The 25,936-nt window shown below is 55.2% G+C and overlaps 9 protein-coding genes across 9 annotated transcripts; 2 read left to right on the top strand and 7 right to left on the bottom strand.

Annotated features, from left to right (window-relative positions):
• Window positions 1-472: 472 nt before the first annotated feature.
• Window positions 473-2,784, bottom strand: B0H18DRAFT_938777 (MFS general substrate transporter; the record flags this gene model as incomplete). Its single annotated transcript, XM_048041845.1, has 8 exons — window positions 2,134-2,784; window positions 2,007-2,072; window positions 1,788-1,948; window positions 1,673-1,731; window positions 1,547-1,622; window positions 1,339-1,495; window positions 787-1,279; window positions 473-726 (listed from the first exon to the last, which is right to left on the bottom strand). The coding sequence occupies exons 1-8, from the start codon at window positions 2,296-2,298 to the stop codon at window positions 473-475; spliced, it is 1,431 nt and encodes a 476-aa protein (XP_047888026.1). The 5' UTR covers window positions 2,299-2,784.
• Window positions 2,785-2,955: 171 nt separating this feature from the next.
• B0H18DRAFT_1036161 (uncharacterized protein) lies at window positions 2,956-3,807 on the bottom strand (the record flags this gene model as incomplete). The annotated part of the gene is made up of 5 exons (XM_048030343.1): window positions 3,688-3,807; window positions 3,608-3,653; window positions 3,450-3,534; window positions 3,239-3,369; window positions 2,956-3,179 (listed from the first exon to the last, which is right to left on the bottom strand). Coding segments are annotated over exons 1-4 (330 nt in total), but the record flags the coding sequence as incomplete, so codon positions are not given.
• Window positions 3,808-5,938, bottom strand: B0H18DRAFT_1036154 (uncharacterized protein). Its single transcript, XM_048030342.1, has 4 exons — window positions 5,534-5,938; window positions 5,076-5,474; window positions 4,232-5,023; window positions 3,808-4,171 (listed from the first exon to the last, which is right to left on the bottom strand). The coding sequence occupies exons 1-3, from the start codon at window positions 5,594-5,596 to the stop codon at window positions 4,271-4,273; spliced, it is 1,215 nt and encodes a 404-aa protein (XP_047888024.1). The 5' UTR covers window positions 5,597-5,938; the 3' UTR covers window positions 3,808-4,171; window positions 4,232-4,270.
• A 1,005-nt stretch (window positions 5,939-6,943) lies between these two features.
• B0H18DRAFT_1036150 (uncharacterized protein) lies at window positions 6,944-9,128 on the bottom strand. Its single transcript, XM_048030341.1, has 3 exons — window positions 8,762-9,128; window positions 7,145-8,707; window positions 6,944-7,084 (listed from the first exon to the last, which is right to left on the bottom strand). The coding sequence occupies exons 1-2, from the start codon at window positions 9,018-9,020 to the stop codon at window positions 7,152-7,154; spliced, it is 1,815 nt and encodes a 604-aa protein (XP_047888023.1). The 5' UTR covers window positions 9,021-9,128; the 3' UTR covers window positions 6,944-7,084; window positions 7,145-7,151.
• Window positions 9,129-12,419: 3,291 nt separating this feature from the next.
• B0H18DRAFT_1087171 (Aldo/keto reductase) lies at window positions 12,420-13,729 on the top strand (the record flags this gene model as incomplete). The annotated part of the gene is made up of 9 exons (XM_048032143.1): window positions 12,420-12,449; window positions 12,506-12,542; window positions 12,602-12,657; window positions 12,707-12,724; window positions 12,800-13,159; window positions 13,210-13,281; window positions 13,333-13,446; window positions 13,510-13,624; window positions 13,692-13,729. The coding sequence occupies 9 exons, from the start codon at window positions 12,420-12,422 to the stop codon at window positions 13,727-13,729; spliced, it is 840 nt and encodes a 279-aa protein (XP_047888022.1).
• Window positions 13,730-19,193: 5,464 nt separating this feature from the next.
• Window positions 19,194-20,994, bottom strand: B0H18DRAFT_1136539 (ankyrin repeat-containing domain protein; the record flags this gene model as incomplete). Its single annotated transcript, XM_048035594.1, has 8 exons — window positions 19,194-19,596; window positions 19,666-19,751; window positions 19,813-19,913; window positions 19,967-20,001; window positions 20,057-20,089; window positions 20,291-20,319; window positions 20,527-20,613; window positions 20,970-20,994. The coding sequence occupies 8 exons, from the start codon at window positions 20,992-20,994 to the stop codon at window positions 19,492-19,494; spliced, it is 501 nt and encodes a 166-aa protein (XP_047888021.1). The 3' UTR covers window positions 19,194-19,491.
• B0H18DRAFT_1087169 (transcription factor Tfb2) lies at window positions 20,993-23,082 on the top strand (the record flags this gene model as incomplete). The annotated part of the gene is made up of 13 exons (XM_048032142.1): window positions 20,993-21,135; window positions 21,186-21,290; window positions 21,343-21,459; window positions 21,516-21,615; window positions 21,671-21,777; window positions 21,834-21,936; window positions 21,993-22,061; window positions 22,116-22,199; window positions 22,265-22,415; window positions 22,465-22,595; window positions 22,653-22,700; window positions 22,761-22,839; window positions 22,907-23,082. The coding sequence occupies 13 exons, from the start codon at window positions 20,993-20,995 to the stop codon at window positions 23,080-23,082; spliced, it is 1,413 nt and encodes a 470-aa protein (XP_047888020.1).
• Window positions 23,083-23,234: 152 nt separating this feature from the next.
• On the bottom strand, window positions 23,235-24,396 carry B0H18DRAFT_46265 (uncharacterized protein). The gene has a single exon (XM_048038190.1). It carries the CDS (start codon window positions 24,148-24,150, stop codon window positions 23,359-23,361), a length of 792 nt encoding a protein of 263 aa, XP_047888019.1. The 5' UTR covers window positions 24,151-24,396; the 3' UTR covers window positions 23,235-23,358.
• Window positions 24,181-25,001, bottom strand: B0H18DRAFT_884164 (Gti1/Pac2 family-domain-containing protein; the record flags this gene model as incomplete). Its single annotated transcript, XM_048041017.1, has 4 exons — window positions 24,181-24,387; window positions 24,443-24,574; window positions 24,635-24,805; window positions 24,906-25,001. The coding sequence occupies 4 exons, from the start codon at window positions 24,999-25,001 to the stop codon at window positions 24,181-24,183; spliced, it is 606 nt and encodes a 201-aa protein (XP_047888018.1).
• Window positions 25,002-25,936: the final 935 nt, after the last annotated feature.

Raw genomic sequence — 25,936 nt, 5'->3', positions numbered from 1 at the left:
GGGCAGAAATCCATCCCCTACAGCCAATGCCTCGAAGAAGTCAGTGGAGGGGCTCTGCTGTGCCAATCAGCATGTCGCTCACGAGGTCGCATCCATGCCGCCGGTGCTGGCTAACACCATCTCCAACCTTGGTCTCCTCACGGTCGCTGCGCTCTGCTGCAATACGTATTTCAAACTCATCGTCATAGTTGGTCCGCCTATGGCAGAGCAGCGTACAATCCTTGCAACACGTATCAAACCGAGTCAATTCCTAGTGATGCAGTCTAGTATAATACACGTATGGACCAGTGTTCGTGAAATCTATAAGTCATCGATAGCTGCGGCAAGGAAACAACAGACGTGAAAACGACGTTAGCTCATCGTGGGCGCCAGACCACCCCGTCATCATCCAACCCTCCTGAGTTTTGAACCGATTCTCCCTCCCCCCCACCCATCACACACACACGCGTCCGCAGCAACCTCCTACACCCAATCACCAGTCCTTCGACCAGGACTCATATGGCAGCGGAAGCGCCACAAGCCACAACAAACACGACAGCAACATGAGCACGGCGTACACTGCGCCGCCGCCAAGCCAGTTGTGCTCGAGGGAGAGCGCGAAGAGCGACGTCGCAGGCGCGGGGCCTGCTGCACGCAGGAGCGCCGCGACGACCTGCGCGACGCCGTTCGTCGCGCCCAGCGACCGTCTGTTCGGGGCGGAAGTCGTCACGAACATGAAGGAGCAGCCTAGGCCGCGGCAGAGTGTCAATTTCCGAGAATGTCGTGAGACAGTGGAACAGGACGCACCGAAGGACATGTCCATGAGCACCGAGATCGCGAGCTGCAGGACGATTGCGGCCCACACGATACCCGTCACGCCGTTCGCCCGCGCGAGCGCGTTGATCACGGGGAACATCCCAAACAGCGGCACGAAACACGCCATGCCCGCCATGAAGACGCGTTTGGGGCCCCACCGCCGGACGACGCGCGCGAAGAACATGGCCTGCAGGGAGCCGTTCATAAGCCCGTAGATTCCAAGCACGAGTCCGATTGTGGCGGGCGTGAAGCCGAGACCGCCGAGAGCGATGGGCGTGCTGAGGAAGAGCGGCTGGATCGCGCGGTAGGCGATGTCGAGCAGGCAGAGCGTGCCATAGTTCGCGACCGAGAGAAGCACGGGGCGGACCATGAGCGAGCGCAATGTGGCGGGGTTTTCGAGTGACTCTTCACGCAAGAGAGGGTCTTCTTCGGCTTGTACAAGGATGCGGACGGATTTCTTTTTGATTTGCCTCCGCTGCACTGTCTGAAAGTCAAAATTAGTACTGAGGATCGACGCATAGAGGATGTGAAAACAAAACTCACTTCCTTCAGGAATACAGAGACAATCACGAACGTGAATGCGGAAAAGGCAGAGGAGACGGCACAAGGGAGCAGGTAGGGATACTGCGACCATATGCGAGCCGTGAAGACGTTCGGCCATCTGTCGTGGGGTTTTGCAAGTTGCCCACCGATCATGGGACTGAGGGATGGAGCGTCAGCGAGGAAGTAACACCGTGTAGATTTCGCGTACCCCAAGGTTGACCCAGCGGACCACACAACGGGCATGAGGGAGAAGCCCTGCGCCATGTTGGTCGAATCGGTCAATTCTATGCAGGAGTGAGTTTCCGCTACATAGCGCTGGAGTGCTATGACGTACCTCCCATCATGCTCTTCATGACACCGATGTTGCCATTGAGTGCTCCGACCAAGCAACGACTAAGATGCGGAAATTCAGCGCTGAATGCACATGAAGGTAGCACAGATGCATATACCTGAGGATCAAGTGCAGGAACGTTCTGGAAAGCCCGAAGCATATCATCGAGACGCAGAGGCCGGCCATGCCTGTCAGAAGGACAGGCTTGCGCCCAATGTAGTCTGAGATGCGCGACCATTGAAGGACGAACATTGCCTCGGTCAGGAAGAAGACGGATTCCTACACCCCAAAAGTCCATGAGCACACATAGCTTTCCCGATTGCAAAGGCGAACTCACAATTAACCCGGCATAGTATCCAACCTTCCTCTCATCCCCACCCGTAATGTCCAGTTCGCTCACAAGCTACCACACATGGTGTTGGTTTAGACGTGCATAGTTGGCGCTGTTCACGGTCAATACTCACCTGGTTGATGAACGGGTATATGCATTGGGATGTGATGGGCTCCGCGAGCTGGACGAGGAGGAGGATCCCGATCTGCAGCTTGGGGAGCGGCGTCATGGGCTTGGGCTCCTTCGCGGGCAGGAGCACCGTGGTCTCATCGAGTCTCTCATCGTCGTTTCGGGGCATACGCACTACGAGCAGTACACGCCGTGGGCAAGGTGGGTGTCGCGAGGAGGAGGGTGGGCGAAACTGGGAGGCAGGCCATCCGCACTCCCGCTTTATCTTGTCTCGGCTCCTCCGCACGCACGGGGATTCCGAGGACAGTCGCTCCCAATCTCGAGATTGTGCAGAGAAAATTGGTGCAGACCGGTCGCTTTCGACCGCGCACCTGTGATCTCCGGGAACAGAAATGTACTCTGAGTAGACGTAACGGGAGGATGATGTGTCGCCTTTCCATCTGCGCAATGGTCATGCTCACTGCGCTGCCCCGCTCCGAGAGTGTCCGAGTCCTCCTTACGGCTCTAGTCTCTGCTGATATGCCGTCCGATAAGGAAAGTCTTTCGTCATTGGAAGCAGAGAGACTGAGATGCAGACGCCAATGTACGGCGAATCTTGGGTGAATCCGAGACGATCATGAAGGCATGCGCTCGAGGATGTTCGAGATGGGTTTTGGATGATGGCCTTAGGCCCGCATCTTTAGCGTTACCAGAGCGCTAAGTACTGTGTCGCCCCGCCACAACTGTTGGCGAGCATCGCTCAACCGTCACTCACCATCCAGCGGGATGCTGCTCGCCACGGTGAGCGTCGCGGTCGTCGGCCTCGACCCACTCGCATTCGACTCGCATATCGCATCAATCAGCATTTCGCAAGCAGCCTGATCAAACGTACAAAAAGACGATATTACGTTCAGGCTGTCTACCCAGCATCGTCCGCCCTTCTCACTGGAACGTTCAGCAGAAACCATCCCCAAGGTCGGTCTCAGAGTGCGCATTCTTGTCTTCCGTTTGTGCGGAGATGAACTTGAGCGGCATGAGGTGACGTTAGACAAGTCACTTGGGCTAGACGTCTCTAAGACCACATTCAGTACGTCTCAGAAACAGCAGGAGCATGTTAGGTTCGACATAACCCCCTCCACACCAGCGCCGTGTGGAGGGTCTTGGTATGAGACTAAGGAGCATGTTGTCTCCATCGTTCTCAATTTCGTGGAGGCTGTTGACAAATTGTCAGCTGCAACGCAGACGCTGGATCCGTTCCACGCTCGTTGTCGGAAGCAGAAGGTGCGATGATTGATGGCGAACAAAAGTGAACGACAGCTGATAGGAGCGTCTAGGAGGCACTTCGACAAGAACAGCAGAGAACAGAACCTACCCCGAGTGGGGGACACATGACAAGTCGGGGTGACTGCCAGCCATAGAGCGACATCTGCGCGCCATCCCGGCCGCCGCAACCATGGATGTCTACATCGCTCCCTGCGCTGGTATGGTGCTGCGAGTACGTAGGATCTCTGCGCTCTGAAGAGGAACACAAAGGAGCGTTGTGGGCTTCGCAGAGGCCAGACGCCCAAGAACGAGAGACTGAGGCAACTGAATGACTGGAAGAGCACTTACCGCATACACGAGATACCCAAATAGACGTGACGACATGCATACCAGCTCAACCCAGACAATCCTACGTACCTATGCATTTAGAGCGCGCCCCGGTTCCTCGAGCACGCAATCGTGGTTGGCGAGATAGCAGGAATAAGCAGGTGCATTACTAGGATGGGGGAGCATGTATACGTGGGACGTCATAAGCAAGAATATCTAGGTCCGGCCACAGGGGCCGACTGTTCTCTTCGTGCAGTCGTGATTGGTATATTGGTCATTGCGAGGGTATGCATATGGCATAGACACGGCACCAGAGGCTTTGTGGCGTTACAGCGGGCTTCAACGGGTCGCGGTGGCTGAGGGTAGCATATCCTCCGGAACTAGCTGAGTGATCCCGCGAAGGCCTCGAAGACTACCACCGCACCGTGCGATCGTCGAAGACGAACAGCGAAAATGGATGACGTAGGGAGCTTCTGGGTGAATGCGGCTGCATCAGTGAAAGGCGAACAATGACAGGAAGATCCGGCACACACTTCATGGAGCACACATGGGTCATGGCTGAAAACGCGCAGTCATGCTCGCTTCAACAAGAGTTCTCTCAGTCCCTTCCCCAGATTCTTGACCTTCTCCCTGACCACGCCTCCTAAGTTCGCCTCGCGCGGCCTCTGCAATACAACCTCTGCAGAGCGGCACCGCGCGAGGTCCATACGCAGCTCCGTTTCCCCCGTGATAGAGCACCCAGCCGTCCAGTCTGACGCCGGGATAGGTGGGCGAAGTCGATGCGAGCGCCCGAGGGTCGCGGGCCGGCGAGGGATGTCGAGGGATTTCGCGCCGCGCTCCAGCAAGACGGCGTGCAGAGACGCGTGCTCTACGTCAGACCCGGGTGTGGGTGGGAGTCCGGGGGGACACATGTTCCTCCGGATCGCGGTGTAGAGGGGACGCTCTGGGTGGCCCAGTGGTACAAAGGGGACCGGCGAAGGCGAGGGGGACCGAGAGGGCAGCACCGCCTGCACCGTGACCACCGCCGAATCGCAGTCGTCCATACGCTTCGAGGATGTCTTGGAGAGCAACGGCATGGACCGCTTTCGCAGCGAGCGCGACGAGCGTCTGCGCAGCATGGCCATCCTTTGTTTCCTGCGCAGCGTCCGCTGAGACGAAGTCGACGTTGACGATGCATCGACGCTCCTGGTGCCCCCTCCCTTGGTGTCTCGTCGAGCTTCCGTAGAGGGCTTGGTGCTTGCATTGAGCATAGAGGGATTCGTGAGATCGTCGTCATACATGTTGATGAGTTCTTTCAAGAACGGCTTTAACTCTACTTCAACATCCTGGACGTGCATCAGTACACGATTCACGGATTCGAATGAACAGCTTCCTCACATATGTTATCGTGGCCATTATATCGGCGGTCGAGTGAACGCCCGCCTTGCGATGCTTCTGTCGACGCGTCGTCTGCGTCGGTGCGCGAGGTCTGGCGCGAACACGTGTCGTCTCACATCCCGGGCGTACGCTCAGGTTGGACACTGCACAGGTCGATCTGGTCGCCATGGTAGGGTGCGTTTCCATCCTCCTCATATGGACCCGTTGCGCATCGCTTAGGAGCTGGGGGCAACTGATGCGCCGCCGGGTGGTAGTGACGGCTGGAGGTCTAGACTTGCACGCACTCAGACACCACGGGCATGTATGGCCAAGTGTATTCGTGAAGCCACAAAGCAAGCAGTCGAACCGGTCGCGATGAGGTTCCAGCCGAAGGCGGGGGAGCGATTCCCATTTGGTCAGCTACATAGCAACACATGTATAACCTTCTTCGTCAGAAGAGCACAGCGGACAGTACGTACGAGCTTGTTCCATTTGTATTCTCGGCAGAGTATGCGAGCGCGTTCGTCCGGAGAGCCAGCCATGTCTGTTTACTACGCCACCCGAGCAGTCGCAGGAGAGCGAGGGGAAGCCAGGAACGAGGAGGCAGTTATGTGGATCGCAGCTGCGCCCGCCCCAAACAACGCGACTTTCATTAAGGGATCGACAGCCTCGTTTGCAATGCGGAGGACGGAGAAGGCTCAAATTTCGAGCGGTTTGAGCCGCCACGATAAGTCACGAATGTAATCAGTGGGCAATGGGGACCAATAACCTAGCCCGGCAACACGAGCCCCATGCGTTGTGACCATGAGTCCGTGTGCGCGCATCGTTCGCTGATAAGTGAGGATACACCGTGCCGAGGTCGTGGTCGAGATCGTGGTTACAACGAGGATGGTGTAGCTGCCATTCGTGGAAGTCGCTTCACGGTGGCCGAACTGACGCGCGCTTAACTCACGACGGGGTCGTTCTGGTTGCAGTGCAGGCGGACTCGCCACGGGCACTTGTACTGGCACACCAAGACTACGAGACGAGAGCGAAATATCTGTATGCTCGCGAACACTGTCTTCCGGCTGGAGAAAAGGCCGATCGATCCAGAGCATATGCGAACGTGGTTTCAGCCAGTATCAGCACTCCGCGCTACGTCACCCGCAAGAAACTTGTAGAGTATGTACAGTAGCCAGTCATATCCAAACCGTGCGCACTAGGCCTTCGGAGTCCGACCAACCGATTGCGAGATCCATTGAAGTGGTCGGTATTTCGTGCCTGCTTTCTAACTCACGATAGAGACGTCAAGACACTCATGCACGATGTACACAGAGGACATAAAATAACCAACTTCGCGCGCCGTAGTCTCCCCCAGGCACACCTTAAAGAAGACCTCTTTGACGGAAGGGATGATACGCGCGCCGCGCCGGGAGCAAATAAGACCAGATGGCAGTCGCAATTACCGTAAACTCTATCCAGATGGAACAAGGACGTTGCCCGTTATCAACAGAACCATAGAACAGGCAAGGCAGTTGCGGCTTTCGAGGCGTGCCATTCAAGGGGACGTGAAACCCATTCATGAGTGGCTAGCCACACGGTTGTCACTGGATGTCAGTGGCCATCCAGGTGGCATGCGATATGTCCCGCGGGCATGGGAGACAGCACCTCGTGCGAGAAACAATCCAGGATGTCGGGAGACTTAAGCCTGAGGATCGAGGGTCGAAACATCCGAAGCAAGCCTCGATGCTTAAGCCAGGCAGGCCTTTCCTACCTTTATCGTTGAACTGAGAACGACTTCTCGTCAACACGTTTCGCGGGCTTCGAACGGCTTGAGAAGCGTTCAGCCATGCGCTTTGAGACGGAGCTCTCTCGACCTCTTGGCAGAGCGTGCATATGGGGCAGAACGACGGCGGTCCAGAGGGCTTCAAGTAAAATCCAGACGGACGTACCACGGTACCCCTTCGGGTGAGAGCAAGACAATATTCATTGTGTCAAAATGATGCGTCGAGTGTCAAACTGATCCCAACCACTGTCGTCCATGATACATCCTAGGAGACAGAGGATGCGTCGCATCAGTACGCACGACAGCTAGGAACAACCGTGCTCACCTACAAACTAGATGAACAAACTGATCGCTCCTTCCTGCGGATTCATCTTCCACTCTCCATCTACACGAATGCTGGCGTGTACGTGACCGCAACCGGCCACGGGGCAGGTCCACTGGTGTACAGCTTCAATAGTTGGTTTGGCCTTCCCCTTCCCCTTCCCGCGAACGCGCGTTGTGGATGAAGATCCACGACCTCGCCGCCGGGGCGAGGCACCGACGAGACGTGCAGGAGATAGCGGCGAAGGGACACTTTCCGCAATAGGTTCGTGTGCCACGGCGTGCGAAGCCTGGCGGGGATGTCGAGGGCGTAGACGAGAACGTATTGAGTTGTCTTCGGGTGGAACATCTGCGCTAACCGGCCCCGGTGCGTCTGCTAGGGGCGGATCCGATTCTGGGTGGAGCATCTCTGCCGCCTTCCGCTTGCCCTTCCTGGACGTGGTCGCCTCTTTCCCTGCCCCTCGTCTCTTGCCTGTACTAGATACTGGCAGGTCCGGCTCGCCGATGTCCATGGCGATATCGGCATGAGAGACGTCCCGCGCCTTACCCTTGCCCTTGGGATCATCCATCGCCTCCTGGACATCTGCTGGGGGAGGAGGAGGAGGAGGAGGAGGAGGAGGCGCAGGTGGGCTCATGAGCTCTTGTACGCACTTGCCATCCAGCATATGGCCACACCGAAGCCCCCAGATCCTCCTCCTCGCAATCTCCTCTTCCGGGGCTGCACTCTCGGCTGTCAGAGAGAGGGGGTCATTGCAACGTGCGCAGACCAGACTGGCAGACGCCTCGACCACGCTCGAGTTTGCCGACGTCCTGCTCGGACCTTCGGTGATCTCGCCATCGTCATTCAGAACGATAATGGAGGACGATGTCGCAGAAGTAGACGGCACTTCCGACGGGGCGAAGTCGAATGTAAACCCAGGCACAGGTTTGTCTGGATGGGTGTAGCTTGGCTTGTAATGTTGCTCTCTTGGCCGTTCGACCACTGCAAGAGGACCACGAGGGACTCCAAATCGGTCGTCGTCTAGTATATCTCGGATAAATTCGAGGTCTTCGAGATCGTTAATGGGTTCATTGAGCATTAGACCACCGGGATAGATCTCGGCTTGTCCTGGAAGACGGCGTTGTGGCGCTGGTTCTGGACCGTCCCACCAGTTATTGACAATGTCCGGAAGGAGTCGGCGCCAACCTCGCTCTGGGAGCCGCATCTCTTCAAGTTGCACGGCCTCCTCGCGCTGTCTGTTCACTTCCGCTATGAAATTTTGCCTGTTGAAAGCGATCAGGGCACCACCCAATCCCATAACCGGTTGGTGATGAGACCGAGCCGCTGGGGCAGGATGTGGCACATCAACAGGTGGGGTGTGGCCGCGCGCAAGCGGCTGGCCCAGACGGGCCTCAAAAGGAAAGGGGCGCGCAATTGGACGGATAGCGGGAGGCGGCGCACCCTCTCGTCTTCCAAGGCGAGCGGGGAATGAGCTGTGGCCGGCGAGGTTGCGTGGAATAGGAGGAACAGGCGGGATGTATAGAGGTTGGATAGGCCTCGGTGGAGGAGACAAGAATCGGCGGCGTGCTACTGACCATAGTTGTTGCAACAGGATAAAACAAGCGAGATGAATATCCATACCGTGCGCATTCTCTACCCGTGTAACCTCTACTTCATCATCACTCTCCACGAAGATGGCTGATGCGGAGCTCGACCCTGAGGGCCCTCTGGCGCCAGTGATATGAGGAACTGAGCCTGTACTGTGCCGGTACGGGAGTGGGCCATCCAAGATTGTGACCTCGTCGTCGTCAAACGAATCGACATCAATGACCTCGCGTGCAGCGCTAGCCTGCTGCCTGCTGTCGGAGGATACGCGCGAAGGCACGTCGACGGTCGCCATAAGAGATGAAGCAAGCGTAGAATTCTTCCGCACAATGCAGCAATGTTGTGGATATGCAGTGCCTCAGGTTGTGGAAGAGGTCAAGTAGAGGCAGGACGGCGTTCGTTGCAGAGTTGAAGAACAATGCCTTGCGTTGTGTCCGCAACAGGTTCCTGCTCGCCGAAACCGGCATATTCTCTCACGCCACTGAATGGTTGATGACAGAGTCAGCGCTGCTTTCGGCAACTAAAGTCAATTCAGACTAAGGTCGGCCGGAAGGCCACGGTTCGAATACGGACGCGGTTCGGCCTCCGGGCCATGCCCGAGGCCCGAGCGCCGTCCACCTCCTTGCGTCGTTTCAAAGTAGTACTGTCCTGACTCCTCCACTGTTAGAACGTACTCTGGCATGTACATACACTCGCTGCGCTCTTCGACCTAGCCGAATCCTCTAAGTTTGGAAGCATGCTTGATCCTGTGCGGGCCGTCGAATCGCTCGCGGCGTTGCCTCATGCCAATCTGCCACTGCCACTCTCTCCCTCTCTCGCCGTGGGCACCACCCCCTCAATATTCATCCACGACGGCCTGGCTCGGGCTCGGGTGTGTAAGAGCACCACCACGAGCGCAACAACAATGGCACTGTGAAGCTCATCGAAGGCCCGAGACGGAACGATGGGCACGCAGGGTAAGTGCCCAGCATGCGTACGCGACCGACGAGTGCGTGAGCAACAGACGCGAAGGTGAGTACCATTATTGCACGCGAGCGAGCTGGCTAAGAACGGGCGTGGGCTATGGTCGGCAAGGCCGGGGCACGCAGAACACACGTTGATCGTGAACGCGCAGGGCATAAGCCCAGCACATAAACACGGCCGACGACCGGACCGCGGGTGCATCAGCGAAGGAATCGGACGGATGGGAGAATGTGGCAGGCGCAGGGCGCAGTCGCCGTGGCGCCATGAAGCGCGATGCGCACGCCGACCGCGAGCGCACCGGGCGAATGCCCAGCACGCAGACACGGCCGACGAACGCACGCGGAGCCAGTGGGCAGGCGGGCGAGATGGTGGGCAAGTGGGCACGCGTGGACGGGCAATCGGATGTGCAAGCAAGTGGATGGGCGGGAGAGCGAGCGGGCGGGAGAGCGAGCGGGCGGGAGAGCGAGCGGGCGGGAGAGCGAGCGGGCGGGAGAGCGAGCGGGCGGGAGAGCGAGCGGGCGGGAGAGCGGGCAGGCGGGAGAGCGGGCAGGCGGCAGGCAACAGCGCACACGTCCACCGCCGCCCGTGAGCGCGGTGGGCGAACACCCTGTGCACGCAGACGCGGCCGACGAACGCGTACGCAGGCATGCGAGCGGGCAGACAAGTGGGCCACGACATGCACAACGACGGTCAGGGGCTCGCGGGCATGACGTGCAGCAATACAAACTTGAACAGCACGGGCACAAGACGCACGACGACCACGAGCATGCAGGCCAATGCTCTGTGTGCAAACGTGGCCGACGAACGGACTGTGTTCACGAGAGGTAAGGATAGACATCGGGGAAAGGTGAGTGCAGACGCACGCGAGCGAGCGCACTGACTACACTCACAGGGCACGGCGATGTGAAGCACGATGCGTACATTGACCGCGAGCGGCGCACCGGGCGAATGCACTGCACGCAAACGCGACCGACGAACGGACTACTCATATGTGAGGGAAGAACGCGCGAGGGCGAGTAGACGGTGAACCCACGGCAACGTGCAGCACAACACCCGCCGACCGCTAGCACGCAGGGCAAGGGTCCCCTATGCAAGCCCAGCCAAAGAGCAGACCATGGGCGCGAGCATAGCGGCGAGCAAGAAAGAGGACGGGTGGAGGGTGAGTGCGGACGGGAGCGAACGGATGGCGGGGAAGAACTGCCCGGCACGCACGCATGGCCAACGAATTCGGACCCCATGCGCTGAGAAAAAAAGACCAGCGACGGCGACTTAGGAAGGCTGGGACGCGAGCAACACACACCGACCGCGCCTCGCAGCAACGGTGAACGATCTCACGTTCGGGATCGAGCCCGACGCGGGTGGTGGCAGTGCGAAGAACACACAGAATGGCACGCAATACACGAGAAAGCGCCCGACGATGGTGCCCTTCGACCTGGCGATGTTCTCGGACCCTGCGTTCAGCCTCGCAATGGAACAAGTGGCGGCGAATGGACTTCATCCACTCGGGAATGGCGATGCGCTCTCACCGACGAATGTCGTGTTGCTGAACGAGTATGCCGGGAGGGATAGGCGGAGGAGGAGGAGCTCAACGAATTCCATGATGCAGAGGATAAGGATGATGAAGATGGGCGCATTGCGGCGACGAGGGCGCACAACGAGGCGCCATTGACCAGCTGCCGCACAAAGCTCTACGAGCACCGGGTAAGTATTTTCATACAGAGGAATCCATGAATATGGCCACGAAGCCGACTCCCGGAGGGAGGCGGCTGAGTGGCCTTCAAGTTCTACGTTAGCGAGCTACTCGAGCAACAATTCCGCATTTCTGCGAACTCATACTATATGTATAGCACGATTGGATTTGCAAGCACACGCTCCCGTAGCGTAGCACGGGCTTCTGCTAGTACGAAAACAGAGGGCTAAGATATTCATTAGCTCTATAATCTATTACGGCTACGTTCGAACTTGATGGGCGCTTATTCTCCGTTTGCGCCACCGTACTCAGAGTGACGATTTTCGATTTTCTTGCAAGGCCACTTGATGCCTCAAAATATCATCTCAATAGGAGTTGCAGTTGTAGCGAGTCCCTCCGGATCACGGAAAGAGTATGTGAACTGTAGCTTTGTTGAACTCGTCGGTGGGTGGCCGGCGTCTATCCCGGTGCGGATAGCGCCGAGCCGCGTCCAAAATCGAACTGTGGCCTTCCGGCGTACCATATTCAGACTGTACCATTGCACAAGTGTATGTTGCCAGCCTTGTTTACGCTGAGCTGATTCCAATTGCACCGAGTCCCGACAGCCTTTCGTCAAGCGGTCCCCGCGCAAATTCCCGACGGTAAGTTCTATGTGATGGTCCGCACTGGTCGACCTATATTATGTCTGGGTTCCATCAAGGTGGGGCGCCGGGCGTGTCACGTCTTGTCGGGGACGAGCAGAGTTCTTCAAGAGTCGGACGTCACTGCACCGGCGACTCTCGTACTTTACTTGTACATAGCGGCATGGCAATTGTCTCTACAGAGTGGTGCCCCAAAGCCCGGACTATCTATCCACCTGCTGCATAAGCTCACGCTGGGCACGGGTGCCGGAATGGTCATCCGCTCCGCTTGCCATCGTCCTTACTCACACCGTCACTCCAGATTCCATTGTTAACCGCGAAGCTGAGGGTATCGTCAGTGTATTCCCGCACTCTTCAGCGTTGGCGGAGCGCAATCCACGAACCGTCGAAACGTTTCATCATGACATTGACTCTGCATTCGAAAATGAAGGTACGTATTCTAGAGACATGCTGTCCAGGGGACACCCTGCTAATCATCGCCTATAGCTGCGGGACGGGAAAGAAATACCCATCATGGGCTTCGGTCTGCAATGATCCTTCATATCGGGTGGGAACTCAGGAGGGGCTCATTCGCATTGTTAGGCACGTACGAAATGGATGGCAGGGAGGCCTACACTGCTGTGAAGCATGCTTTAGAGGTCAGTGGATGTGTTGCTTTCTGTGTCTCCCGTGCTTATCGTAGTCCAGGCCGGATATCGTCACATCGTATGCCGAGTTACCTGCTGCACCATCACTGCGTCTAATACGACGTTTGCCTCTGATCCCCGATGACTCTCGCAGGACTCCGCGGAGTGGTACTACAACGAAGCTGAATGTGGCCGGGCTATCCGTGATTTCTGCGCTGCCTCTGGCGTTCCTCGCTCTGAGGTCTTTTTCACTACGAAGTTGCAGAACAACTCCGGGTATACAACCTCGAAAAGGACCATTTCACGCTCCCTTCAAGAGTGCGGACTGGGATACATCGACTTGTACCTGATGCACTCTGCCATCGGCGGCCCGAAGAAGCGCGCGGAGAGTTGGAGGGCGATTCTCGAAGCTAAGAAGGACGGGTTCGTCCGCAGCGTGGGTGTCAGCAACTTCGGCGTCAGACACTTGCAAGAGATGGTGGATGCAACCGTAGAACTCCCTGTGATTAATCAGGTCAGCGAAACCGTAATCTTAACATCGTGTGCGCTGACATAGCGCATCAGGTCGACCTTCACCCTTTCATGACCCGTACGGATATTGTGGCCATGTGTAGGAAACACGACATCGCATTGGAGGTAAGTGGTCTTACATGACATACACCGAATCATCACATAACACGATAATAGGCTTGGGCACCCCTCGTACGCGGATATCGCTTCAAGCATCCGTCGATTGTCCGCCTGGCACAGAAATATGAAAAGGAGCCTGCGCAAATACTCTTGCGTTACTCTTTGCAGAAGGCACGCCTTTGAAGTCTCCATTTAGTCAGATAACCTCTATGTTAACTGTCTACATCCATCCAGGGATACATACCGTTACCTAAATCTTCGTCCGCGCACCGGATCAAGTCAAACCTGAATGTCTATGATTTCGAGCTGACATCGGAGGAAGTGGCTCACCTGGACAGCCTTGATGAAAGTGCGTTTCAGCTTCTCGGTTATAGCGTCTGTTTACGAATACAATTTGGGCTCACATAAACTCTTAGGGCTCGTGACGGACTGGGACCCAACGGACACGCCATAGACTGTCCAGAGCATCCACTGTCCGCCTTGTATGAATAATTGGATTGTTGGCTCCGCTCTAAGTATATGTACCCATATCCAGGCATCGTGTGGTGACCATCTCGAGATTTCATGTGACAGTTATTAGACCATTTGACCAGAACATGCCACAGAGACGACGGGCCTTGTCACGGTCGCCGACCCCAAGTGTTGACCCCAGACCGTGGAGCACCTATGTCCGAGGATTTGTCCTGGGGGAAAGTGTCACCGGCCCTGTAGGTCTGGTCCAGGGTAAGACAAGAGCACTGCCTGATTCAAATGCCACGGAGAACTTTGTGAACTAACAGTACCCAAGAGACTGACATCCAGTCGATGGTCGATGATACAGTGACAGACCCAGGGCAGAGGGGCTCAAAATCTCCATTCCAGGAGCCGCGTAGCTCGGGTGAACACGATCAATATGACTGAGAAGAGTCCCATGCATGCGCTCAGGACCGTGACTGCACCCGTACTGTTCCACCAGCATGGGGCGGCGTAATTCTTTCCCTTTTGGCCGGGAAATCCACAGCTGTCTACAGCCGTTACTGTCGGCGAGTCGCGTCATCGCAATCTGCATTGGGAGGAGTAAGTTTGATTCATCGGGTACAGCACACCAACGCCGGACGTCTTTGGTGGGGTAAGCAGTAATGATAGCGAGTCCAGCGCTGGGTACAGCCGCGGCGAGCAGGGGACGAGTTTGGGACTTCGTCCCGCGGCTTTAGCGTACGACTTGTTCAAAGTACCTTCCGGCAACGACTGGTTGCAATGCACTCGAGCAAGGAACAACGATATAGTGTATATCTTATCCAAATGGCGGTCGATCGCGTAAACCTATACAGCTACATAGTAAGCGTGTTTCGAAGTCATGTCACATATCGCATACTAATCGTGTACGTTTGAATGGCACAGATTGAGGACTCAACATCGTCCCTAATAGCGATGGGTCAGACCAGCAGTGACCGGACTGTAAGTAAGCCGGAAGAAAGTCACTAGAAGATCATTTACGTGGTGCGCCTCAGACTGACCGGGCGACTCGACGCGATCGGAACGCGCCCCGCCTACCCAAGTTTTTGTCATCTCTAGGTCTCCATTGCAGTCGAAAAGGCTTACCTGACATTCCACGCGAACATGACTCCATGATGTGTTATCTAGCACCATCTCACACCTACTAGTACGAGAAAAGCACTTGAATCGCCAGTACTGCGACTGTCCGTTGGTCCAACTCAGGCTGCGTCCGCATTTGTTGCAACTGAGCTGCCGCGACCACGCGCGCGCGCTTGATAGTTGTAACGGTGCCGGGCACGTTATGGAGTAAATTCTTCGATGCTTCAATCTGCACTCGGCCGCCAACTACTACAATATTCGGAAGTAACGAAGGCATGTATCTCGTCTAGATCTGGAAAGCGGTGTGTAAGATACTGACACGCAGTTTTCGTACTGGGGTTGTAGTCGCACAATACTTATGATATCGGTAAAGGATTGACAGTATAGTGGAGCCCTTCCGAATCGGTTCTGAGGATCCCTACTGGCGCAGCCTGAGTAAGCCTCAGTACGCACTCCGAGTCGGTGGCACTGTGGCAGGTGCCCGTCACGGCCACATACAAGACGCCACGCTCAAACCAGCGCTGTCGCTGCTTTGAACATATCGACTCCAAGTCGGAGGCGCGGTGGTGAAGTCGAACGCGTTGGTGCATGATTCATTGAAGCTTGACTTTTCATACTAACCATGATCCTTCAGGCCTTTGAAGCCGTGTGAGTCCTCTTGAGGATAATATGGCTCTGGGGTGAATGCTACGTGACCAGGGTTCGCTTCAGTCGCAGAAGTAAAGCACGGACCATGTGCTTGACCGTCCCGCTTGTGAGCCATTTGCCTCAATACCTCCATTGTTGCACGCTGCTGAACGCGAAGCTGGAGCTACCGCCTCTTGCCGACGAGTAGGGTTTACCGCTGAAGGCACTAGTGATATTTCAATTGCCAACTGCTGACCCGAGATGGCCGCAGGGAGACCCATGTCCAGGAAGGCAGGGTTAGGCTTCTTGTGAGTGACGTCGGCAAACTGCAGCATCCGAGTCAGCAGGGCGCAACGTTTATATCATGGGGTTTCTTATATTGAGGCGATTCCCAGACATTCACAGCTGTCTAATAATGGACTGGGGTTGTGTCTGCACAACCTTCATCTCTTTGTTTCGCGAACCTGACATAACTGTCAAGTGACGTCGTAGAAGAGATGGAGGTATCCTTGCATGTGGGACAACCTGATACGGAGAGGCCCCCGTTCATTCTGTCCCTGAAGTTGAAGCGAAGCCGTAAGCTGTCGGCTGCTCGGAGCCCCGAGTGACGATGAAGGACATCCAGTGGGCACCCGGTGACCCATGACGAATCGCTCGGCTTCTGAGTCCCAAGAGGTTCGCTTAAGAAGAGGAATAGAGATAAGGTGTGGCCCGGGACCGCTGAGGGTGAGGTGTGTCTAGGTTCGCCGCGGTCGAAGATGTGACTGACAAGTGGCAGGTCTCAGCTATTCAATGCTGAGAAGCGGCGGGACCATCTTTTCCATTTGGTACCAAACCTTGCGCCACGGCAGTTGGCATACGCGAACGTAGCGCGTTGCGCAATGCTCGCTTACATACTAATTCTCTGCGACTCAGCGTGACATGTTGATACGCGAAAACGCTATCCTAGACGCGATGCAAGGTGTAATTTCGGATCGGGTATGACATGCCCATCTTGTCCCAAAAAACTTACGTTTTACTACAGTGCGGTCAGACGAGACCAATGATAGGCTTCAAGTTGTCAGCGATCCGCAACGACAACGTCCAGCTCGACATCGTCTCGAAGCCCGACCCCTCCCAATATCCATTGGCACTTAATTGTTGTCAGGTTTCCAATCCACTTCGTATGTGATTATGATCCAGTTCTCCGTAGAGCCTGAGGCTGCGATGATGATACCCCACGTTTGAGCTCCCAAGTCGCAGCTGGTGCCCCGACTCGGATCGGAGGAACTACGTGATTTATATGACGTTGCAAGTTTTGACGTGGCCGGTGCTAACGAGGCGGCCCTGGAGGCCCTGGAGAATGGATAGATGAGCCCACACATTTGATGCCGCAATCATGTCCTGGACTTCCGCAAGGAAGTCGATCTGAGGTCGTGTAGAATTGTAAACGATGGACAACGCGCACAGGCGTTTCAATCGTGGCTGTACCGTAATCGTCTCGCCCTTATGCGACACAGAATGATCGATGACCACGGTTCTATGTACCGAACCAATGTACCTCAAATCAGCAACATATAGGCTTCACACGACGGATACAGTGATGCATCTGCGCACGCCACCGTTAAACTCGTCTAAGTGCTCAAGGTGTGATTCAGCACGACTATGGAGCGAACAGATGTCTTCATATATTCGAGTAGGGTCACAAAATCGGGAAGGTGTTCAAGTTGTCAAAGCAGAAGTCCGGGCAGTGCTCAGTAAGTGCACAGCAGCAGTGTAACACGCGGCAATGCTACGGGGCGCGCTGTGATTCGCGACCAAGCTGTTGTCTCTTCGCTCATTCACGCCGGTTGGTTCATGCGACCCTGTGTGTGAGAGGCTTCTCTGCGATTAGCGGAAATAAAGCATATCAAGGGGTTATAATAAAGGCCTGAGGCCTGAGGAACCCGTCCCCCAACCATAACTTCCCTCTGCGGATTAATGCAAGGTACGCGCTTGGACCACGTTCGCTACTTTTCAAGTCTTGTTCTGAGGCGCGCAATCGATAGCCACTTGCCCTTAATGAAGCGCTTCGCTCGTCACCGGCACAGCAGGAGTAACGTAGGCCATCTCGCTTGGATATGGACAGTCACGCTCCCATTTGGGAATGAACATACAACGTCGAGCAAGGTTGCGAGCGATGTGATCTGGCGGAAGCCTGGGACGTGGAGTTGGACCCTACTCTCCGAGACATGACCGTCCCAGACAGGTAAGGCTCCATTGTCGATCTATGCATGAACAGACCGATAAATCCCCATGGGACGGAACTGGGCGATCGCACCTTTTACTCCATCGGCGCCTGAGTTTAACTGACTCATCGGCGTCGACCGTCCCGACAGCTCGCATCACGGTGCAGGCGCGAAGAGAATAAATATTACTGCATTTGAATCTCGGGTGTCATGTTTCAGACTCTGAGCATGCGGTCGAGATATCTCTGCATTATATCGCTGGGCTGTAGTGGGCCCGGGAGTAGCGCCTCCGTCTCTGAGGATGGTCCGTCAGTCCTTCTAGCTTTTACGACATGAAGTGATGCTCGCCAGTTCTCCACGAAGCCCTGTGGCTCCCACCGCCATGTTTGCACCAATACCGCGCTTTGGTTACGTCAAAAGATAAATCAGTTCGTGACTCCGCATGAGTGCCACGTTGCTGTACGCGACCATGAGATCGAGTGCAAGTCCAATTCTAGGCCACTACTTGTCCTCCCAGTGTCCATGTGTAGTCACATTATTCATGACACGGACAGTGAGTATTGTTGCCGCCCTGTGAATGACGTCGATAAGAGACAACAACCAGGGGTGCAGACTAGCCTGGTTCAGGGACTGCGGTGGCGATGGTCTGATAAACTGACACACACCATGGCATATATTGCGACGACCGCAAGGGACAATGGCGTATTGTACGTCGTGAAATATTGGTTCAATCTGACAATAAAATACAACTCACAGGCTGATCTAGCAAGATGCCCGTTGCCTTCGCGAGGTGTTTAGCTCGGCAGCAACGAGCCATTACCGTCCCGGTGAATACTCTACCTGATGGCTATTTATGCAACTGCAATTCCCGGTTCTTGCGCTGGTCTTCGTGTAGGACAATGAAGGTTAGCATCGATTCGAGCGTCAGATAATTAGGAGCAGCTATTGGACCAGTATACAGCACGCAGGGAAGGCCTGAGGTACTAGTAGAGCGCTTCATCCATGGGAATTTCGGCGCTGTCGATTTATGACGGCTTGCTCGCACTGTGCATCTGATCCCACTAAGCGCAGGAGTGCCGCGGTCATGAAGACATCGCGGAGTTCTATGAGGGTAGCCATTATTTAATGTTCCGACTGAAGTCCGTGTGAAGGTCAGACGTAGCCATGTTTTGCGTTAATAATGACGGCAATACGACTGTTGCTACGTTGCTGCGTATGAGCCGGTCAGACGCGGGATTGTATCGTGGAGAATACTCACCCTTGTAGCATCAGTGCCAGGGTGTGCAGGCGCAGTCGGGAATTCTAGTTAGGGGGCGATGAGCTAGTATCTAAAAGCGCAGGCCGATCTATGAAATGCACGTACCATTCGCCACTCGGATCCCTCAGTGATGCGCACAATGTCAAGCATACGCCTTGCGCCTTTGAGTAAGGCAATCGTTGTTCTGTCACCTGGTAGGCAGTTCGCCCACTCCTATGTGGTTTGTTTCCACTAGTCATGCTGAGTGATTGGCATCCGTGATTGACAGCCAATCATGATCAGTAGTTTGCATGCCCCTAGTCGTGCCTGCTTTATGAAAGCTGCTCTCGGAGTGGCCAGAAGGCACATCCTGTATGTTCATTTTGATGCCAGCCATCGGGCTAGGTCAGTTACGGAATCATATAGATACCGACAGATTCTTCTCCGCCACCGAGTTACTTGATTCTGCCGCCGCAACTTCTTCCGCGCGATTGCATGTAAGACATCCTGCAGATTACATAGCCCAATTGCACAACTTCTTCCCAGAGTCGATTTGCTGCCGTGGACGTCTTATGACCGCTTCCCGCAGCGCTCAATGACATAATCCTTTGCCCGTCTCTGTTCCTGTCCGCCCACACCTTCGAGATCTTCCGGCATTTCGCCATCGAGGTTCTCCTGTCAGGAGCGATAGTTGTGTCGTCTCAGCACCGTGAGGATCGCACAGACTGACTTCATACTACTTACGCGAGTGCGATCCGCGCCGGCCTCAATGAGGAGGCAGGCCGCTTCCGCGTATGCTGACTCCATGGCCAGGTGAAGAGGCGTGTTACCTAGCACCATTTAAACGAGATCGAGGGCGAACTCTCGCGGCAAGCTGCACAAGAGACGCACCCACACGGTCAGCGGTGTTTAGCCGGGGTTTGGGAGACTCCTCGGGAGGCTTAAGCAGAAGACTGATGAATCCAGTCGACCCTGTGGTAGCAGCACGGTGGCTTCGGATCTCATGATAGATATACAGTTCTACGATAGCAAGATGAGGACGCACAGTGGTAGCTGGTTTGCCTTGTCTCGCGCATTGATCTATGAGCATTGTCGGGCCTCATCCCAAGACAGAGAGGAACGAAGCTGGACTCACATCAGCTCCTCGGGAAATGAGTAGTTTGCCTATCTGAAGAGGCAGGGTAAAACACAATACTAGCTCGGTAAAACGAGCTGTCATACGTCAACTCGGGACTTGGAAGCCGCATAGTGCCTGCCAATAACCAATGTCAGTGACACTGTAAGACGCGGTGTGCAATTCATACAGCGGTGTGATGCCCTTGTCATTCTTTCGGTTGATATTCGCGCCGGCGCCCAATAGTTCACGTACAACCTCTTCATGCCCTGCGCTAGCTACTCCTGTCATGAGTGGACAGAATCAGCGACACTAACAGAAACGTTACACGCGATGTGTAGGGGAGTCCACCCGCTATTGTCCGCACGATCGACATCTGCTCCTTGATCAATCAAATACCGTGCGATGTCGAGGGCCCCCGACGAGGCTGCCCAGTGCAGTGGCGTTCGACCATCCTAAAACACTCAAGTCAGGGGGGGCTCAATACATACGTGCAGCACCATGGGCCTTTACCACGTCGGGCGAGTTAACGAGGGTAGGGTCCTGAGAGACCAGAGACCGAAGCAATCCGGTCTGGCCTGTCAAGATCCGTGAACCACTGATATAAGCACAGAATTAAATATACTTGCGGTTTAGTGCAGCGTTGTGCACTGAATTGTTTGACATCGTATAGAGAAGTGGATGGAGGAGGAAAGGATGAGAGCGAGACGACGCGTGTGCGGCAGACGCGTCTGTGGCATCATGCCGTGGGAACTTGGCGAGTGCTGGTGGCTGTAAATTGCCTATTTTGGGTGAGGAGCCTTGATCAAGCGCGGACCGGGGCCTCCTCCGTTCAGTCAGTTAGGCTCAACCGACCGCTCGACGTCAAGGACATCGAGGACGTTGGCAGGGTCGTGAGAGTATACCGGACACGCGGACAGTGAGCCAGACTCACTCAACACCCCCATCGCGAGAGACATGCCCTCCGTCGAACTCAGTGCGGACTCGGCCACACAGAGCGAATGGAGTCCCCATATTCTCTTAGCTTTTATGCACTCTCAGTCACAGAACGCGCTGACGAGGCTATATCAGAGGCCATCAGCGTGTCTCTCTATTTTCCGGTGCGCCAGTATTCCGTCCCACTGAGCCGCTCTTACTTACAGCGAGCTAGTCTTGTGCAACCGCTGGAACGCCAGCTAATCATGAACCTTCTATGGCTCGAATCTGCCATACCGATGTCGACAATGTCGGCGTGGGTTACACATGAGGGTAAAAAGTATGACTCGCATATCCTATCTCGCACTTTTATGAAGTGATCTTTTTATTAGGCCTTACAGTGACTCCCTTTCCACGTTAGCACGTCTCCATATAATCCCAAACTCAACAACGAAGCTTGCATTGAATCCCACATTCCGAGCATCGCTACGACAAGCTATCACTAGCGGGTGAGCGCGTGATCCCACGAGGACGATGAAGACGTCACCGATGCTGATCCTTTCAGAGGGACGACAGGAAGCTTTGGAGTACCGGCGGAACCCGACCCGCAACATCCGTCTCCTGACATCGCTACATTGGATGCGTATGCCCTCGAACGTTGGGAGGTGTGCCCTCGGTCACCCTAAGTTTCGCGAAGCCGTCTAACAGGCTCGACTTCAGACCATTCTCCACTACATGGTATCCTCCGGAACAGGACAACATCCTACGAAGCCTTCGCAGGAAGTTCTGTTTCTCTTGCAACGAAGCGGTCTAATGACGAAAATGCAGTGAGTTGTGCGTGTCAATGCCCAATGAGAGCCATAGAGGCTGAGATACGCAATAGCGGCGGCGTCCTGCAGATAACATCGTCTGGCTTCCAATTTCTGTTGCATGATCCTCACGCTCAACTGTGGGAGCTGTTGCTGCAATTTCTTCATATGGCAGAGGTAGGAGGTTCTCTGCGTAGAACCACGGTCCCATCACGTTCTGTTTGCCGGAATAGGAACGACAAATGGATCTGGTGGAGGTTTTGAGCTTCTTGTTAATGTTATCAACGATGGAGCTTGGCCGGGTGTGTCGATGGTCTCTTCTGTGTCCGAAAGGCTATCATTGATTATCTGAGCAGGAATATTCAACGGAGAATCTGAGTCCCACCCAGGGCGCTATGCTCGCGGACTTGCGTAATTACGGCTTGATCTGGCAGCACAATGTCCGTTAGCCTTCCATCTCAGCATTGGTACAATCTGTCGATTGACAGGATCTCATTTGGTCTAGACGTCCGCCCATCGCTTCTGTCCGTCCCGTCTAGCCACAACGCTAACATCGTCGTCGCCTCCTCTGCCGACCTCCCGTAGTACAGGAGGCGGCTCTCATGACCAAGGGTTCATTGTATTGGAGACAAATTACAGACTGTATGCATACACTGGTGCGTGTTATACATTCCCACCTGGAGCAACCGTCTCATTTGGATATAGACAATCCTCTGCAGATTGCCGTGCTGAACCTCTTCGTGAATATGAAATCTCGATTCCCGAATCTCGTCGTCGGTGCGATAACTCGTGAGAGTGTCAAGAAGGCCCTTGCGAATGGTATTACCGCGGATCAAGTGAGCAGAGAGTCTGTTACGTATTCCAAGGACGCCGTCAGTTATGCGGTATTGCAGATTATTAGCTATTTGACGACACACGCACACCCACAAATGCGCAAGAATGTACGTTCCTGGTATCCTGATTGCGCAGACCGCATCTCACGATAGTCGCATCATCCGCAGAAACCTCTCCTACCAGTAACAGTGCAGGATCAAATACGCCTATGGGAACTAGAGAAGAACAGACTGAAGTCGCAAGAAGGTTCCTCAAGTCATGTTGCTTATGTGCAGGCACTATTGCATGCGGACGCTGACCTTCTCGGTTACAGGATATTTATACACTGCGTTCGCTTCCCAGGCAGATTATGAATACGTGCTCAACTACGCCAAGCAGCTGGACGTCGTGTTATGGGAGAACCCGGCCAAGCGGTGTTTCTTCGGCACCCTGGATGGGCATGCTAACATACGGGGATTCATCGAGAGGCGGTCTGCGGGCATAGCGTAGCTTAGGTGTGGCTGACAAGATCAGATGGGAATGCATATCGCCATTCATTCTCTGTAACCCTTGCGGTTCCAGGGCTAGTCGCTCATGGTCGGCTATGACGTAGTACGTTTGGACACTGGGAACGCACACTTGGTGCTGGTTCATTCACAAAACCGAATCAGCATTGGTAGGATCGTGCGTGATGCTCATCAAAATAAAAACACTCAGGTCACGGTATACATGTGCAGCAAATAAACGGTGGAAAGTAGCAGAGACAAACGGTCTATGGCGGCCAACTCAACTCGGCGAGTGGCGCGCACCATGCGAAGCGTATATGGGGTGAGAGACTGGAGGGAGCTGGTAGAGCGAATGAGCCGAGTCTTGCCCCCATGACCATACGGGGGGGACCGATCGGGTGCGGACATGGTCTCGGCCACGTACAGCAGGATAATGGGCACTGATCGACACACTGGTCGGCGGGGCCGATGCGTAATGGGAACCCGACATCGCAGCCGCAGACCAAGCTGCCGACTCTGGGTGTTCCGCGATGTCGAGCCGGTGAATGTCGTGTTCGTATCCGCGCTCCATACGCATACTGCTGTGGGCGTGCTGTGTCCACGTTTCGTCCCTCGGCAGGTGGGCCGAATCGAAGTGGCCGACCGGCAGCTGTCCCTGGTACATCGCGGGTGCCCCGCCTGACATGGAGTACGTTTCGGGCGCGCAAGAGTAGGAAGGGGACCAGGACTGAGGTGCCAGGTCGTCCATGACGGGAGAGTCGACGGGGCTGTAGGGTGAATGGGCGGTGTGCGCGGAATCCGATGGCGATATGGGATGGCTAATGTCGGTGTGAAGCCGGGGATAGACTGCGTCGAATGGCGATGGTCTACTCTGTGCCAGATATGGGCTTGTAGGTGAACCAACTGGAGAGCGTGAGAAAGTCGAAATCTCCAGCGGTGAGGGACCCGCCCCTAGGTGCGGCGTCCGAGCCATCGTTCTGGACGGAAGAGAAGACAGGCCCAGCGCGTTCCTACGTTGATAATCAATGCTGTCCGCATCATCCCTGACCACAGTGCCCGAAGACGTCAGCATAAGATTGGCCGCACAACCAGACCAAACCACTTACAGATACGAAGGGACTGTAGTGTATTGCGTCTCCAGCTTCAATGGGTACCTGAAGTTGGCGGACTGTAAAAGCTCCATCGGTATCTTAAGCGCCATGAGATCGGGGCGACTCGTCGGTCTGTGCAACCGCCCAGAGCGCACGTCGTCCTGCGTGAAGTACGAGATAAGGTGGTGGTCAGAGCCGTTGATTTTGACCGTTATTGTCTTGTTAATTCATCGTCAGCCGACAAGGTTACACATGAGCGTACTCGTTGCCCACCTTCTTTACGAGTCCGTTGGGCTTCAACATGACATGGCCATCGACGGGATTACTCCCTTGAGTCATGTCAGTCACCTCGGACGACTGCTGGGAAGCACGAAGGCTGCTTCTGTCGGTGACTTCTCTATAGATCTGATGCCGGCGCTTTCGTGAGCACGCGCTGCGCTTCATTGTGCAAGAGTATAGACTTACCAAGAAATTACCAGAAATACGTGATTGTGACCACGCTAACCCCTCCGTCCAACGTTTGATCCCGCTCTCCTCGACACTGAAGACAAAGACAGCACCACTCCTGATCATTGATCGGCGTTCAAGCTCATTCAAGCGGCGAGTGACTCGAGGTAAGAATCCCCTTCTAGCGGCCTTATGGTGGCAGCATAGAACACGCAGGTACAGTCAAGAAACCAATGCATAGGGGAAGTGTGAGTCTGTTGAAATATGCAAGAGCCTGAGTGACACGTACCTCGATGAGTCGAAGAGCGTCTTCAGTGGTGTCTACGTAGCCATAGAATGGCTGGACGTCGGTTGCCGTCGTGGCGGATCGCTGAGGCAACGGCATACTATGCGGGCGTGGACGCGGGACAATGCACAAGGAAGATCCGGGATGTGGAGAGGGAATGGTGCTGGCGAGATTCCGAATTTATGCACGCCCACCATACCGTTCCAGGAACTCAGCCTTCTTAGGTGCCAGTGGCATCTTGCGCAAGAAGCACAGCGCAAGGATCGTTGCATCAAATGCGTCCGACGGAAGGACCCCCCGCGACGCCGGTACCCACCGTATTGCAGGGTCGCCACACACAAGGGCGTGTCAGAAGCGTGACACCGTGATTGTCCTAGGACATTACGAGGTGACACGCACGGGTTGCAGATACTGCAGAATCTCACGGCAGCGGTACTACTCGCCAACTCCGCGGCGTCAATCCGCGGGAGATCAAGAGGGGTGCCTGCACGTCCATTTCGTGGGTTATCGACGTATGCCGACTCGCGGCCAACTCGCGGCACTTCAGGCCAGGCAGCTGGAGGCGATGGTTATCGCATACTACTGCCTGCCCACGTCACATGAAGTGTCGTTCCATGTCTTCCCCGCAATTACCGCCAAACCGTGTTACAGCAGTGATTTGACATTGCGCAGCCGGCACTCGGCACTCCAGGGGAAGGTTGCTCCATTGTAAGGCGCGTATCGGCAACGCACTGTGCTGGGATGGATGTAGAAGGTATGTCCGCAGATTCTGGACACGCTTCGAGAGAAGACATCAGCTCTACTGCCACGAACCTCCGGTGGTAGGTGCCGAAAAGAACCCATGCCAGGGATATGTAGTCCACTGATTTTCCTAGTTTGGGTCGTCGTTCGTCAGAACGCATCATCGAATGATCGTACCCCGACACTTGCTTTCCAGACGCGCAAGCACGAGGACGAAGTACATGCTCACAAAAAGAAGGTATCTGCCAGTGGCCTGGCCGACTCAGGGAGTGTGCTACGATCGTCTTCGAGGT

The sequence above is a fragment of the Fomitopsis serialis genome (genome assembly GCF_022376445.1).
Source record: "Fomitopsis serialis strain Sig1Antser10 chromosome Unknown B0H18scaffold_108, whole genome shotgun sequence".
Taxonomy (NCBI): domain Eukaryota; kingdom Fungi; phylum Basidiomycota; class Agaricomycetes; order Polyporales; family Fomitopsidaceae; genus Fomitopsis; species Fomitopsis serialis.
Note: the sequence above shows the minus strand (reverse complement) of the source record. Positions and strands in the feature narration are given on the sequence as shown.